Source organism: Cyprinus carpio, chromosome A25 (genome assembly GCF_018340385.1).
Source record: "Cyprinus carpio isolate SPL01 chromosome A25, ASM1834038v1, whole genome shotgun sequence".
Lineage (NCBI taxonomy): Eukaryota > Metazoa > Chordata > Actinopteri > Cypriniformes > Cyprinidae > Cyprinus > Cyprinus carpio.
In genome coordinates, this window is record NC_056596.1 from 13,896,971 (window position 1) to 13,914,940 (window position 17,970).

At 33.8% G+C, this 17,970-nt stretch overlaps 1 protein-coding gene across 1 annotated transcript in view; it reads left to right on the forward strand.

Moving 5' to 3' along the window:
* The window catches only part of LOC109055665 (laminin subunit beta-1-like), a 31,802-nt gene that overhangs the window by 6,702 nt on the left and 7,130 nt on the right, over nucleotides 1-17,970 (forward strand). Inside the window, 16 exon segments of the mRNA XM_042715643.1 lie at nucleotides 1,618-1,738; nucleotides 3,350-3,538; nucleotides 4,890-5,066; nucleotides 5,177-5,289; nucleotides 5,683-5,762; nucleotides 8,945-9,137; nucleotides 9,243-9,320; nucleotides 9,493-9,620; nucleotides 10,328-10,448; nucleotides 10,541-10,748; nucleotides 13,462-13,605; nucleotides 13,700-13,931; nucleotides 14,017-14,180; nucleotides 15,246-15,470; nucleotides 15,797-16,014; nucleotides 16,107-16,203. Coding sequence (XP_042571577.1) covers nucleotides 1,618-1,738; nucleotides 3,350-3,538; nucleotides 4,890-5,066; nucleotides 5,177-5,289; nucleotides 5,683-5,762; nucleotides 8,945-9,137; nucleotides 9,243-9,320; nucleotides 9,493-9,620; nucleotides 10,328-10,448; nucleotides 10,541-10,748; nucleotides 13,462-13,605; nucleotides 13,700-13,931; nucleotides 14,017-14,180; nucleotides 15,246-15,470; nucleotides 15,797-16,014; nucleotides 16,107-16,203 — 2,488 coding nt within the window.

The window sequence follows — 17,970 nt, forward strand, 5'->3', positions numbered from 1 at the left end:
GATGCTAATTCAGTTTGGATCTGTTTCACACAGTATGAAAGTATGCAGACCGCCTTATGGTTTTATTATTGAATAGTTTACAGTGCAAATAATCATGAGACAGGGCCACAAATGCATGTGGAGTCTCTTGTTTACAAACCTTTTTTGATTTTGTTTTATTTATGGTTGAAGTTGTAGTATGTGTTTCTGCAGTTTTATATCAGTGATTTTTAGAGCCAAAGAGGAAATACACCAAAGGAATGAGGTTCCTGTTTAGTCTGCTGTCTCCTCTGTTTACAATCCGTCTGCTGTGAGACGTGTCTCAGTCTGTTGCAGCTCTTACAAAAGTAATGAACTGATATTACACCCAGATCTCACAACATTTTTATGTGCAAGAATTTCATTCACAGGCACTGAAGTGATTCAAGATCATCTCCAGGCACAAAGCCGTTCTTTGAAAGCTCACAGTAGGGGTGTGCATATCACGATTTGTGAGGACTTTTGTCTCCATGATCTGCTTTTAAAGAAATATTGTAGTATTGAGCTACAGCACATGTTCTATCAGTTGCAGATCTGACACCTCCGTCCCAATATACTGTACAACGCGACATACATTTGAAATGTTAACTCAGCAGTAGAGTTACACTCATGGGACACTGAATATTATTCGCAATCACAAAAACATATTTGCATCATGTGCATTAAAAGCCTTGCTGGTTAAACATTTCATTTGTGTACTATTCTGACATGCGCTTTTTCTGAGAAAAGCCTGTCAAACAGTGCCTGATTACTGGACTATGTTCATATTATGTATGGGCATAAAAGACAAATATTTTGTCATTTAAATTTTCTTAAAAATAGTATTCAAATATTGTCACGTTCTAGTGAACCAAGTATCTGTATTTTGTCTCATCTCATGAGCTATGTGTATTGTCACACCCCTAGTGTTGATAAGCAGTGATATAGCTCATAATTTTCCAAGTGTATGATATAGTTTTCATTCTTTAGGTCAACCATATATTCATAAAAAAGAAAATCAGTTTTAATAAAGAAAGCAATAACTTTGCCATAGTATCCTTTCAAATGTTAAAGTTTTATCTTCTCCCACTTTGGTCTACATATCTGCCTTTCTTATTATGGCTTTGTTTTTAAAATAAGGAAATTAGTTTGACTGTTCCACTCAAAAAACACTTGCAAAATAGTAAAAACCAACATGAAAAAGAAAAATTGTGAATCACAAATTTCCTGAAGAAAAATTGTGATATGATGTTTTTGCCATATTGCCCACCCCTAGCTCACATATAGACTGCATCTAGATCTGTGTCTGTGGCTGGACTGGAGTTTAATGTAGACCAGATGCATCCAGTATAAACATTTCCTGTTGCCATCTGGTTTATTGCTGGATTTGTAGACCTTTCTGAGCAGCTCCATCTTTTTTCCTAGGTTTCTGTTGTATGAATAAACTTAACAAAACCTTCTAGGGTCTGAGTAGGAAATTAGCTCAAATTCATTTTGAGGACTTCTGTTTATAATTTGTGGTGTCTTTAAATATTGTGTTCCACATATAGTATCAATTTGATTACAATTATTTTGCGTGTTTTGTTCTTGGTTATCATTGTTATGTCTGTTTTGCTGTAGGTCCATGGCCATTGTATGTGTAATCATAACACCATGGGTCTGAACTGTGAGCGCTGTCAGGACTTCTACCATGACCTGCCCTGGAGGCCCGCAGAGGGACGCAACACCAACGCCTGTAAAAGTATGATGTTCTACAAAATTCAATCATGGGTCAATGGGTCAAAACTATTAATTTAGGTTAGTTTAGGTTATAAATTGTCATGTTGTACACTCCCAAAATGTAGTGATATTTATGAGTTATTCATAAATTATTTGTAAGGAAAAAGTTTTTTGAGTAAAAAAGATAATTTATTTGTAAGAAAAAAAAAACTTTGAAAAATTTATTTCAAAACTTTTTTTATATGTATTTTCAAAATGTAATGAAAATCCACTATTACTTTTTACTTGGTGGTTGCACCACATGACTTTTTTATAGTCATTAAATGTAAACTTTTCTTAACATTTTATATAACGTTTTTTAAAACCATATGAAACCAGTAGAATTTAAAGATTTACTTTGCAAATCAGGTGTTGCAAGTTTTGTAACATTCTTTTCTGTAATTTTGTCACTGCTTTGTAAACATTAGTATTGTAATATTGTATCAGTGTTATTGCATGAGAATTTCTAAACAATGTTCTGATGTTCTTTTTGTGGTACAATTGCTACTGCACTGTAGTTTCTAATGTAGTTTTGACATCAAAATTTTAAATTTGGTACATTAAGTACATTAATAACTCTTAACTCTTAAATTTGTTACATTCAACTTTTTGTAACAGTAAAAACATGTTTTGTAACTGTTGTAACACTTTAAAACAACATAGTCAAAAATTCTTTGTTGTACAGTTGTTACTGCATTATAATTTTTAAATAACGTTGTAGTTCTTTGTACAATTGTAACTGCATTATAGTTTTCAAAGTAGTAATTCTTTGCCATACAGATATTACTGCATCATAGTTTTTGAACAGTTTTTGACATTCTTTGTCATACAGTTGTTACAGTGTTATAGTTTTTAATCATCTTAATTATGTTGTACAATTACAATTTGTATAATTACTGTGCAACTGTTTTTAAACATTTTAATTCTTTGTCGTGTAATTGTTACTGCGTTATAGTTTTTAAACGTCATTATTTGTTGTACAATTGTTATTACGTTATAGTTTTTAAACATAATTATTTGATGTGCCGTTGTTGCGGCGTTATAGTTTTTAAGCGCCGTAATTTTTTGTCGCGTAATCGTTACTGCGTTATAGTTTTTAGATATCATTATTTGTTGTACAATTCTTACTACATTATAGTTTTTAAACATAATTATTTGTCATGCCGTTGTTACTGTTATAGTTTTTAAACCTCGTAATTCTTTGTCGTGTAATTGTTACTGCATTATAGTTTTTAAATGTCAATATTTGTTGTACAATTGTTACTACGTTCTGGTTTTTAAACATAATACTTTGTCATGCCGTTGTTACTGCGTTATGGTTTTTTAAACATTGTAATTCTTTGTCATGCAGTTGTTACTGTGTTATAGTTTCTAAACGTAATTCTTTGTTGTGTAATTGTTACTGCGTTAGTTTTTAAACATTGTAATTCTTTGTCATGTAATTGTTACTGCGTTAGTTTTTAAACATAATTCCTTGTTGTACAGTTGTTACTTCATTATAGTTTTTAAACAACTTTGTCATAATTCTTTGTTGTACAGTTGTTAATTAATTATCTGCAATTTCCTAGCTAACAATTCTGTGGTTGTTTCACAGAGTGTAACTGCAATCATCACTCTGATTCCTGTCATTTCGACATGGCCGTGTATCAGGCGTCAGGTAATGTGAGCGGCGGTGTGTGCGACGACTGCAAGCACAACACCATGGGTCACAAGTGCGAACATTGCAAGCCGTTCTTCTACCAACATCCGGAGAAAGACATCCGCGACCCCAGCATCTGCGAACGTACGTGTCCTCTCTCATTTTCTCTCCTATCATTCGAGCTTTTCCCCCACTTCAGACGACCACTGCTCGTCTACCTATCTGGCCTAGTTTGTGTTGTGAGTTTGGTCCAGCTGTTGCTTTGTTCATCTTCATCTTCAGATTTGGGAGCAGAAACACCTGGGCTTTGAAGTAGTCCATTTCCATTGGGCGAAGCCCCGTCCTTCCTCAAACCACATGTCTAAGGTTTCACATTCCTCTTTTGTTGTGGTGACTAAGGTGTTTCATTTTGAACTCTTTGACCACAAAGCAGAAATGTGGTCTGTGAGCATCAAACTTTGATAACAGCTTACAATACAATACAATTAATTAATATTAATCCAATAATTAACATGGAGTAACAATTAAAATGCCTTTATAACGTATTAATTTGAATAATGTGCATTTATATGTGCATTTTTAGCATTTCAAGTTGTATAAATTAGTATTAATTAATAAAATTTAAAACAAACAATTAACAAATAATTAACCTATCTATCTATCTATCTATCTATCTATATATATATATATATTTATATATATATATATATATATTATATATATATATATATATATATATATATATATATATATATATATACACTACTGTGCAAAAGTCTTAGGCACGTTAGTATTTTCACCCCAAAGAATGGTGTTCGGCCAGTTATTTCTATCTTTTTGCAGTATTTCATCAATATACAACAACACATCTTCTGGATTAAGTTTCATCTGTTTCTCCACATTATAACACATTATATATAATATTGAGATAACATATCCACACGTAGAACATCCTCTTTTGCATCAAAAAAAAAAACTCACTAGATTATTATTAAAATTAATGGCAAAATGAATGTTTGGAAATGTAAACTGATATTTTCTACTGACACACTACAGCAAAATATATAAATAACTGGCTTAAAACCATTTTTTGGGGTGAAAATACTAGACTTTTGCACAGTACTGTATATATACACATTGTATATACCATGATATATATAACCTAAATTAATAAATGCTTTAAAAATGTGCATTGTTTGCTTGCATTAACTTATGTCAACAAACTAAACTGTATTGTTGTTTTCAGTGTTTGCTGTGTGAGTATTAATGCTAAACAATGGAAGTATCTATTGTGAACTTTGTACTATACAGTTTTAACAAAATTAGTTGCAAAAAACAGTATTACGATACATAAGTTGATACAGAGCATCTTTAATCATCTTAATTTTCTTGTGCTGCATTGATATAGTATAGGAAGTAGCATTGTAAATTTACCCAGCTGTCCACAGTTCCTTCTTTTGTCTTTAAGTACGCTGTCCGGATTTGTCTCTTCCAGCCTGTAACTGTGATCCGGTCGGCTCTCTCAGCGGTGGAGTGTGTGATTCTCTCACAGATGTGTCTCTTGGGCTGATCGCGGGTCAGTGTCGCTGTAAGCCTAATGTGGAGGGTGAACGCTGTGACCAGTGCAAACAGGGCCATTACGGACTCAATGACGACCCTCTGGGATGCCAGAGTAAGTTCATGCCTTACACACTAAAGCGAACCCATATCATTCATCAATTCATGTGAAAATGGTTTTGAAACGTCTCAAATAAAAGTTGTGTTTGTTTTGTTGTTACCCAGCATGCACATGCAATGCTTTGGGGACGGTTCCAGGTGGAAGCCCGTGTGATACAGACTCAGGAAACTGCTACTGTAAACGTCTGGTTACCGGAAGGAATTGTGACCAGTGTCTGGTGTGTGTTCTGCTTATATTATGAGTTAATTCATATTTCTTTGTGCAATAACATCATAAATAATTTTAAAAACATAACATTTTACTTTAATTATATGCACTGCAAAAGCATTTTGCTTATATTTTTATTAAATTTTATAAATTTTTATTGTATTTTTACTAAATTAAATTATTAAATGTGCAATTATTATTAAATTATTACATGAAATTATTATTATTATTTACAGTTATTACAGTCATATTTTATTTATTTATTTATTTTTCTGGCATTCAGATATTCCAAAATGTGGTCATTTGCTTTTAAGAACTGCTGTTCACATTTTGCATCTTGTGAGGTCTGTCATAAACACTATGGTGTTTAAATAGTCTTTTAACTAATGTCTCTCTCTCATAGCCTCAGCACTGGGGTCTCAGTAATGACATGGATGGCTGCAGACCATGTGACTGTGATCATTGTGGCGCAGTCAACAACAAGTGAGTAAAACTACTCTGTTCTGTCTGAAGTATCTGAATCTCTCATTCAAATACAGTTTATATCACTATTATTATAGTTTAATATTTATAGTATAGTATATTATATAGTTTAGTATATTATTTTGGATTGATAAATGTAAAGTAGTTAGTACACTTAAATCAAAACGCAATATGGACTATTGTGAATACTAAGCTACAAGAATACTATTTAAATGAAATATTAATTCTGCATGTTCTGTGTCTCTTTGTGAACGATTGGCGCCGAAGCCCGGTTTCGGTTACTACACACATACTGAAGTTATGTAACGTTTGCAGTGTTTTCAGCCTCTGTCGCCTCAATATATGAGTACATGAACACATGAACATTATCTCTAGAACTGTTCTGAGAGCCACTTCACGAGCATTTTACCATTTCTTTTAAGAAAAACTATCCTCATATCGTATACAAACAGAAACTTAAAGGTCTTCTCAGCAACCCGACAAAATAATAACTTGAAGAAACTGTGACAGAAATATAAAATATTATTTTCAAAGAATATTTACCAGAAAAATTATTTACTAGAATTTATTTACAAGAAAAATGTAAACTACGGAAGAGGATTAGGGCCAAGCAATAATAAAAAAAATAAAACCATCTCGAGATTAAAGTCATTATATTGCGAGATTAAACTCATTAAATTTCGAGAAAAAGGTGGAAATACAATCTTGAGAATAAACTCATTAAATATCGAGAATAAAGTCGTTGTGTTTCAAGATTAAACTCGTTAAATATCGAGAAAAAAAGTCGAAATACAATCTTGAGAATAAACTCATTAAATATCGAGAATAAAGTCGTTGTGTTTCGAGATTAAACTCGTTAAATTTCGAAAGAAAAAGTCGAAATACAATCTTGAGAATAAACTCATTAAATATCGGGAATAAAGTCGTTGTGTTTTGAGAAAAAAACTAGTTAAATTTCGAGAAAAAAAGTCGAAATACAATCTTGAGAATAAACTCATTACATTACACGCCATTAATGGCAATGCCGTACGGTTTTAATTTATCATAGCTGTCCAAGTGCCAGAGTTCATTTGGGTGAAGCCAGCGATAACCTTGCATTGGTCCTCTGGTTGTCATTTCATGTTGGACAAAAGCGAGTAGCCTACATCGCGCAAATTGGACTGATTTTTTTCTTCTAAAAAGACCTAGCCGCTTGCAAATTCTCTTTAAAGTTCGTATGCTAATTATTATTCTGTCATAATTAGCTAAAGTTGATAGTATTTCTTTGTTACTGAAAGAAAGTCTAAAATATAGCTTGACTAAGTGATCCAACTCTGCCATGTCCTCTATCAGTAGGCTATACAATGAACACTGATCGTTATTCTCTACATTTCATTTCGACTTTTTTTTCTCGAAACACAACGACTTTATTCTCGAAATTTAATGAGTTTATTCTCAAGATTGTATTTTGACTTTTTTTTCTCGAAATTTAACAATTTTTTTCTTGAAACACAACGACTTTATTCTCGATATTTAATGAGTTTATTCTCAAGATTTTATTTCGACTTTTTTTCTCGAAATTTAACGAGTTTAATCTCGCAATATAATGACTTTTTTTTTTCCTCGAAATTGACTTTAATCTCGAGATGGTTTTATTTTTTTTATTATTGCTTGGCCCTAATCCTCTTCCGTAGTAAACGCACAACACAGTATTTCTGAAAAAAAAAAATAATAATAATGATAATGATAAAATAAAAATAAATTCTTTTTTATTTATTATTTTTTTAATATATAAAATATATTATTTAGAAATGCTTTAGATTATTAAAGTTTAATGAAACCTTTAAAATGGAATCCAGAAAACTAATGGAAAACAGAATTTGGTAAAATTAAAACTGAGAAAAAAAAAAAAAAAAAACATTTCATAGGGCCTTAAAGGGATAGTTCACCCAAAAATGAAAATTCTGTCATCATTTACTCACCCTCATGACAGTTGGTTGCCATTGACTTCCATAGTAGGAAAAAAAGGATATAAAGTCAATGTCAATCACCAACTGTTTGATCACCAGCAATCTTCAAAATATCTTCTTGTATGTTCAGCATAAGAAAGCAACTCATACAGGTTTGGAACGACATGAGGGTGAGTAAATGCTGACAGAATTTTTGGGTGAACTATCCCTTTAAAAATGCAATGTTTGTTAAACATTTAAGAAATTGCTTTTAAAATGTGTAAGTATGATTTCAATTAATTAGACATGGTTTTTGATTTATAAAATGTAATTTAACCATTAAAACAGAGTATAAAAAAAATTACAAATCCAGAAAATTGAAAACTGTAAAAACGGAATTTGGAAAAAAATAAAACGGAATTTGGTAACAAATAATAGTATAGTATTTATTAATATTTTGAATTAGCTTTTATTTTTTATTTTCAGTTTTTATTTTAATTGTAGTTCAGGTTTTAGTATTTTTGTTATATGTTCTTGTAATTTTTATTAGTTTTTCTTTTTTTGGGTTAATTAATATTTCTGTATAGCTTTAATTTATTTTTATTTCTGTTTTATTTTTAGTAATTTTAGCACTTTAACTTCAACTCATTTATTTCAGTTGATGCCAAGGCAACATTCTATTTTTTTTCTATTTAAGTTTCTCATATAAAATGTATATTTAATTTTATTTCAGTTACCGTTTTTTGAATAGTTTTTAGTATTAAAAGTATTAAACTTTGCCATGTAACTCATCATGGACATTGAATGAGTCTTTTAACTAATGCCGCTTGCTGAGGAGAGTTGCGCTATTACTTTTCTTTGTGATCTGACTTAGATTTATGACAAAAAAATGGATTAAAAAAACGTAAATTTTCTTCAGAGCTTGTAAAAATCTACTTTCTATTCCTACTGCCCTCTCTTCTTCGTAAGTTGTATCAGCCTGTTGAGAAACCTCTGGCAGCAGGCCTGAAATAACAGTGAAAAAGAATGTTTCTTAGTCTCAGTTTAAGTTCTGAACTGGCAATATAAAAAACTCCATTTACATGAGTTACAAAGGGAGGCTTTAACTGCAGTCCAACAAACAGATGGGTGCCGTTTCTCACAGGTTTTGTGTATTGCCTGTGTTTATGTGTGTGTCAGCGTTGAATATGTCCTCCTGAGCTGTTTCCTCCAGATCTTTCAGAAGAACTTTCTTGATATTATCTCTTTTCCCAGTTGCTCTCCTGAAACGGGTCAGTGTGAGTGTCGTGAGCACATGTTTGGCAGGCGCTGCGACCAAGTAGAATCTGGTTTTTACTTCATTGCTCTGGACCACTACGCTTATGAAGCAGAGGACGCCAAGTTTGGAGCTGTAAGTGTCCTCATTATTCCCATTGTCAAAGTCCTTGAGTATCTGAATGATATATCTGTATATATATCTCTATTGGTAGACAGTAGACACTAGACCCCAGACCCAAGACACATCACATACCCCCAACTTCAACTGTCACTTGAACGTTGAACGAACCTGAAGGGTGCCTATCTTGAGTTCAGCATCGACAACATCCCCTACTCTATGGAGTATGACATTATCATCCGATATGAACCTCAGGTGCCTTTCTCTACATATTAATCACATAGTATAATACTACCATTGACGTTTGACTAGTACAGCTTAGTAATGTCTAACTAAAGACATGTTTGATCAGCCTTGAGTTCAAGGGTAAGCAGATACTTTTACATCGCATCATTACATCATCTGCTTGCTCTTTCATGGTTTGTAGCTGCCAGAGCAGTGGGAGGAAGTGCTGATGACTGTCATCAGGCCTCGCGTCATCACTGCCGACAGCCGCTGTGCAAACATAATGCCCGACGATGACAACCAGGTGGTGTCTCTGCATCCCGGATCCAGGTATGAGAGAAGACAGACAGACCACCTGATGCACATTACCTTTCATCCAATAATGACACTATAGCTCTGTGGTAACCTAGTGTACTTCCTAAACTAAAGTACACTAAACTAAGATGAAAATACGAAATGTTGTTTTGGCAATTGACCAAACTATGTTGAAGCCCTAAAATTACTAATTGGAAATAAATGAATAAAAAAATTACTGCAATAGCATATAAATAATAATTTTTTATCACTATTTTTTACAGTCTATAACATTCAGGATTTGACCACCCCATACTTCCTGCCTACGTAGAGCTTTCAGAATCAGTTATTATGAGGTGTCACTTTAGTTAGGATGCTGCCTAGTTAGGTTTTCAGTCAGATGCGTTCACATCAGCAAATGTAGGTGAAAATTTGCATTGTATATTGTAGTGTAGTGATGTATGAAGCACAGCTCAAAGAGAAGTCACTTTCCAACCAAGCAGATTCTGTTGGTCAATGCAGCAAATTCACGTGACCAACTTGTTGCAAAATCTGCATGTGGAAAAAATATCGTCCTCATGCAAAATTGTAAATTAAATTGCCTTGATTTTGACCGCAAAAATTTGCTGAACTATGGTAAATGTAACCGCACATTTAGAAGACTGTTCACTAGGTTTCATTAAGTCATAAACGTCTTTATTGCTGAATCTGAGAAAGTGAATTCTCTTGGTTTTGGTCATCAGGTATGTGGTGCTGTCTAGGCCTGTGTGTTTTGAAGAGGGCTTGAACTACACCGTGCGCTTGAGTCTGTCTCGCTACTCGGCTCTCAGCGATGTGCAGTCGCCGTACACGCTCATCGACTCGGTAGGTTTCCTCTTTTACCCTGTCAGATAGACAAACTCAATTGAACTGGAATCTTCAAATGCTGAGCGATCGATTTCTATTCTTGCCCTCAGATCGTCCTCATGCCACACTGCAAAAACCTGGATATTTTCTCTGGCTCTGGCTCAGAGGGTGGGGACTTGGTGACCAGCAGCGCCTGGGAAACCTTCCAGCGCTACCGCTGTTTGGAGAACAGCCAAGCAGTGGTGAAAACCCCCATGACTGATATCTGCAGGAATTACATCTTCAGTGTGTCGGCTCTTCTGCACCAGGGAGTTAAAGGTACATCCATAACTTTATAAATTACCTACCTTCAAATAAAAATTTACTTTGAACTAATAATATGTATGATGATATGTGTTAAATGATGTTCTTAGTCTTTCCTTTCTATAACAATCCTTTCTATAAACAAGATTATATGTTGAATTAAATTTCAAAAACAGTTTATTGTGTAACCAAAATACCAATATCAATCAGAAAAAAAACCCATAAAAAAACAACTTTAGGCATAATATGGGACTTTTAATTATAAACAAGCCCAAAACACACCAGGACTCTTATTTTGAAATGCATATACTTTACTATTGCGGCCTTTTCTTTCAAAAAGTTGGAGATAAAATATGCACTCTTTCAACCATCTACAACATACTACAATATAAACACCATAAAGTAAACATTGTTATGAGTCATCAACAGCAGATCATAACCAATCTATTAACATAAATTTACAATTTATGTTTTTCATTGATTGCAAACAGCTCTGAAACCGAACCTGTCGAATGCGCAACAGCACTGTGTTTTGACTTTGAAACAAACTTATGACATCTTAAAATGGTAATAAGATATTTGTTATACCAGTTAAGATATTAAAGACTTAAAAATTTGATAGTTTTTTTAAGGACCTGCTTGTACTTTTATTTTTGCACACATGCTCCTAAATACATTTTACATTTAGTGCACGTCTAATTTTAGTCACAAAAGCGAGTGAAATACAGAAGGACTCTTATTTTGAAATGTCTGTGATTTACTATTGCCGACTGCTCACACAATTTTTTGTACAAATAAAATTTATGCATAATGCAGGACTTTCAATTATAAACAAGTCCAAAATACTCCAAGACCCTTATTTTGAAATATTTATTTAAATGTTTCTATAATGTATATTATTTTCTACATGTATCTCATTCTAAAAGATAAGGAAGATAAAATATGTACATTACAACATATTACTACAACATATTACAGTACAAACACCATAAAGTAAAGTCATAATGCACCAGCTGTAGATTGTCAGCAATCTATTGGCATAAATGCACAGTATGGATTGATTGCAAAATGCTCTGAAACAGTGAACGTGGAATGTGCTGTTTTGACTTTGAGACTTATTTAAGCATCATAAAATGGTAATAAAGACATTTGGCATACCATTTAAGATATTTAAGAACTTTTATGACCTCAAACTTCATAAAACTGAATTTTAAGTACCTGCTGAGCCTCTTTTTATTCACACATGCATTTTACAGTTTGCATTTTTAGTTGCTAATGCGAGTGAGATGCCCACACTACACTTTTAAGAATTATTAGTTATTTTCTAATTCTAGTTCTAATATCACAAATGGCATAATCACATGATCTTGAAGATCTTTTCACTTTGTTTAAAGCACACACATACAGATTCTCACCCTGTTATCATTGGCTCCATTCTCTAACCACATAAGAATGCCCTTTTCTCTTTATGATAGATGCGCCAGTCTTCATTCTGTCATCGTTCCTTCAGCTTTCATTTTCCTCAGACTGTTGTCTCTCATCAGAGGTGCTTTCCTGCCTCATGTCAGAGCTTGTAACGAGGCCTCTGGCATAATTATACTGCTCTACAGGCTTCCTGTCTGAGACTTTACAATTTCATTAACTGTCAGGACAAGAAGAAAAGCAAAAGACATGGCTAGAGGCTGTAAAGATCCAGGCACAATATAATGTGGTATAAAAGCCAGAGACCTGCTACATTTTGGAGTCAAATTTCCCAGTTTTTTAGCCTGCACCAGTGACTTCTCAAAGTCTCCTGGGTTTTGCGGATCTTTAATGGTGACATGACTTGCCAAGTCACTGAACAGTTAATATTGATATAAAATTTTGTTAGCCAAAAGTTATTTTACAGCCATTAACTTATATGATGGATGATATACATGAATGTAGTAGAGGTCAACCAATATTGTTCCTTATAACCGAATAACCAGTAAAAGTCTGCATAAATGTATTCACTAGTTTTAAACTACAGTTTGATATGAAGGTTTAGGAGTTGTTTATTCGGTTAAAGAGTTTACTGGAATAATTATACATTGTCAGGAAATGAACAAACAAAACATTAAATAGATTACATTAGAGTCCATTTCGAATGGCATATTATGAGAATTATTAATATGTTTGTTGTCTAGATTGTGAAATACTTGCTGACAGTCCTATTTTTAGTCAGCGTCAAAAGCCAACATAATTTTAAACATTATTGTTATGTAATAATCCATACTTCACCTGAAGAATTTATTTGCCTTTACAAAAAAAAAGTTCCTGGAGATAGCAAATTAATTTCCACAGAGTATCTAGATGCTATCAATAATGCAATAAATAGTAAACGTTAATATAATTTATGGACTTTTAAACACGTGGACCTCAAAAAGCTGCATGCAGTATCAATTTATCGGTTTAGCCGATATTACAAAACCGATATCGGAGTAAGGAATAATCCTTGAATCTTGTAAAAAATATTATTGGCTGACCGCTAGAATGTAGAGAAATAGGGATAGCTGTGTGAAAAAAACAATTGAATTTGGTAAAAAAAAAAAAAACTCAACCAGATCAATCCTGATACTAATATTGGACAAGTTTATTTAGGGTGAATTCAGGTATATTAAAGCACTTTTTGGCATTGAAATGACTGGAAAAAATGGCCCAATTATCCTGAATTAACGCAAAATTTATTTTCCTCCTCTGTTTCTCTCAGCCTGTCAGTGTGACCCGCAGGGGTCTCTCAGCACGGTTTGTGACCCAAGCGGTGGCCAGTGCCAGTGTCGTCCCAATGTGGTTGGCAGGAACTGCGACAAATGCGCCCCAGCAACCTTCCTTTTTGGTCCACAAGGCTGCAGGCGTAAGTACAGCATGTCAGTGTTGTAATAGAACAGATTTCTGTACTATTTCTTAAAAGTCTTTCACAAGCCTAATTGTGGTCTCTTGCTGGTTAGCATGTGATTGCAGTCCTGAGGGGTCTGTCCACTCTTTCTGCCACGAGGCCAGCGGTCAGTGTGAGTGTATTCCTGGAGTGTATGGGCGGCAGTGCGACCGCTGTCTGCCTGGACACTGGGGTTTCCCTAACTGTCGCCCCTGCACTTGCAATGGCCATGCTGAGCAGTGCGACCCACATACGGGACAGTGTCTGTCCTGCAGGGACCACACCAGTGGACAAAACTGCGAGAAGTTAGTCACAGTTTTCTTTATTGAACATTATAGGTCAAAATTTGCAGGAAAGTTCAGCTTTTCATTAATAAAATCCCTTCTGCAGGTGTTTCAATGGCTACTATGGTGACCCTGTCCTGGGCTCTGGAGACCACTGCCGCCCCTGCATGTGTCCGGACGGTCCCGGCAGCGGCAGACAGTACTCCGGCACGTGTTATAAGAGCTTTGACTCTAACCAGGTGTTCTGCGTCTGCAACCAGGGATATAAAGGTAACCAGCAGACATCTTATTTGATTTATACAAGCATCTGTCAAGAACACCATAAATTTCCTTTATAATGATGCAAGCTAGTATTTGTCAAATAGTTTACAGTACCATTCAAAAGTTTGGAAGCTGTAAGATTTTTTTATATTTTTAAAGAAGTGTTTTATGCTTGCAAGGCTACATTTAGTTGATCAAAAGTACAGTAGAACAGTAATTTTGTGAAATATTATTACAATTTAGCTGTTTTCTACTATAACATAACATAACATAACATAATTTTTTTAAATGTAATTTATTCCTGTGATTCAAGCTGAATTTTCAGCATCATTACTCCAGTCTTCAGTGTCACATGATCCTTCAGAAATCATTCTAATATGCTGATTTGCTGCTCAAGAAACATTTCTGATTATTATCACCGTTGAAAACAGTTTGGTAAAATTGGTACTTTTTTCAGGCACATTTATTTTGAAGAATAGAAAGTTTAAAAGAACAGAATTTCTTTGAAAAAGAAATCTTGTGTAACAAAATAAATGTCTTTACTGTCACTTTTGATCAGTTTATTGCATCCTTGTTGAATAAAAGTTATTAATTCTTTTAAAAAAATTAGTTACCCCCAAACTTTTGAATATTAGTGTATGACACATATTAAAAACTATTTTCAAAACAGTTTGATAACAATCAGAAATGTTTTGTGAGCAGTGAATCAGTATGTAATGATTTCTGAAGGATCATGTGACACTGAAGACTGGAGTAATGATGCTGAAAATTCAGCTTTGATCACAGGAATAAATTACATTTTAAATCATCTTCATATAGAAAAGAGTCATATTAAATTTTAATAATATTTCACAAAATGACTGTTTTTGCTGTATTCTTGATCAAATAAATGCAGCCTTGGTGTTTAGAAGAGACTTCTTACAAAAGCATTTTTTAAAGAAAAATATTAAAGATTTGAAACTTTTGTGAACAATAGTGTATGTGGAAGAATATGGTAATATTTTGTCTTGCAATATGTAATTTTGTAGTGGTAAGAGCTGTAATTCAGAACAAGTCCTCTCATGTCACCCTTAGGTGCCAGGTGTGAAGAATGCGCTCCTGGTTATTACGGAAACCCACACGAGGTGGGCGGAGAATGCCGGCCCTGTCAGTGCAACAACAACATCGACATGACAGACCCGGAGTCCTGTGACGCCCGAACGGGCGCTTGTCTCAAATGCCTGTACCACACCGAGGGCGAGGGCTGCAACCGCTGCAAGCTCGGTTATTACGGCAATGCACTGACACAGAGCTGCAGGAGTAAGTTTATGAAGAAATCAGTGTTTTTTCAAAAAAATGATCCAGATATTGTTATTATATATTTTTTGCTTATAAAATTGTATTATTATAAAAAAGTATTATTGTTGATACAATGCCTGATTTATAATTGTATTTATTTAAAACATGATAATGTACAGTTGAAAGATTAGTACTTTTTAAAAAAATCTAGTTTTTTTGTTTTTTTTTACTAGTGTAGAAATAAATAGATAAAATCATTTAAAAACATTCATTTTGTGCAGCTAGTATAACTATGCATTGGACCATTAGCCGCTGAGTTTCTAATGTTTTGTCCTGGTCTTTCTCAGAGTGTGTGTGTAATCATATGGGCACTGTTAAGGAGACATGTCCCTCTCCGGGTAACTGTAACTGTGACTTAAACAGTGGCCAGTGTCAGTGTCTTCCCAATGTGGTGGGCCTGCACTGTGATCAGTGCGCACCGGACACGTGGAATATGGGCAGCGGGAAAGGCTGTGAGGCCTGTGACTGCGACCTCAGCCATTCATTCAGCTCATCCTGCAATGAGGTTAGATCACAGTCACACCCATCTCATGTTTTGGATTGTAATAAAGTGCACACAGGTATTCATCTGTATTTTTTTTATTCTCTGTGCTGTAGGTTATGGGCCAGTGCTCTTGTAAACCTGGGTTTGGCGGCAGAACCTGCCGAGAGTGTAGAGAGCTGTTCTGGGGAAACCCTGAGGTCAAATGCCATGGTGAGTTCAGAAAAACTGAAAAATACCAGTGCAGTAAATAACTCAAGTCAATTATGATAATAATTTGCAATGCATTTAACTTTAGTAATGTGATGTATTTCTGAGGGAACCAGAATATTCTTCAAAAAATAATATATTATGGACCATCATTTTGTTCATTTAATGACAAGTTGGCTATGATATTATTGGTTTTAATATTATTTATATTATTATTTCATTTATATTACTACTATTTCAAAAGTTTGGGGTCAATAAGATTTTTTTAAAGACATTTATAATGTTACAAAAAAAGACTATTTCAAATAAAAGCTGTTCTTTTGATCTTTCTATTCATCAAAGAATCCTAAAAAAGTATTATGATTTAAAAAAAAAGAAAGAATTATTTCTGGAGGATCATGTGACACTGAAGACTGGAGTAATGATGCTGAAAATTCAGATTTGATCATAGGAATAAGTTACATTTTAAAATATATTGAAACAGAAAACACTTATTGTAAATTGTAATAATATTTCACTTTTTAAAAATACTTTGAAAAACATGAAAAATACCTAATTCGGACCCCAAAAAAAACAATAAAAATATGTCATAATTAGGAACACAAAAAAAAGATTATTTCTTTGTTGGTGCATGGTAGTGTGTTATATATATTATATGAAGTAAAAGATAACATAATCCAAATAACATATAATCAAAAATAACAAAATATATATATATATATATAGTATATATAATATATTATAAATTATATATTATATATAATTCACACCAATAAAACGTGCACAATAATACAAGTATTATTATATAATTTTCACTCACCTATGTATTCTTGGTTATGACAGTAGTCTGAAAACTATTATTTTGTATTCAACAAAATTCACACCAATAAAACGTGCACAATAAGACCAGGAAAATGTAGCTATTTTAATTTAATTATATTTTAGAAAGTTAATATTAAAATGAAATGATCACTGCTAAACATTAAATAAACCCAGGTAACGCACATAAAAGCATGTTGCTGACATTGCAAAAACGTCAGTTGTGAGTTCTTCCAATACCCCAAACCATAAAATCTGTAGGCAACACAGTTTTGTAGGAAAGTGTAGCAGAATGGAGAAGCCCTCGACCCAATCTCTGATTTGCCCCAAATGTGTATGACCATGACGAGCTCGTGGGGGGATCTTTCCAAGCCTCGCAATATCCTCCCTACTCCCACAATGCACCTTTGTGTTCACGGGCTTTTCCCTTATGGGGCCATTAGTGTCTGCCGCAGTGCTCCTCCTCAGAAAAGAGGCTTTGTCCTCTCTCTGACTGTATTTGTGGCTGTGCAGACCATATCTTTGGAAATCTATATGAACTTGATGAAGAATTTTTCAGTGCTTTTAAGGTCTTGAATACATGTGCTGGGTACAATTCTGATGGTACGGAGCGTCGACTACAGATGTGTTTTATTAGAACTTCACTAAAATCTCAGGCCAATTAACAGCTCATTATTAAGGGTGATGCTTGTAAAATATGACCTACCATCAACATTTCTAGCACTTTAGAAGTTGGCGAAAGAGATTTCCAGTGAATAACATTTCGGTCTGTTCACACAAAGCCACACAAGTCATATAAACAACTTTTATGGTAGATTTTTGGAATGACATAAAGGTAATCAAATGCAGACTTTTTTTTTGCACAAACTATTCCTTTAATAAGCCATTTGGCCTTCAACAGAGCAGGTTTTGGATAAAGATAAAGCAGTGTGCTGACAGAGATGTGCTCCA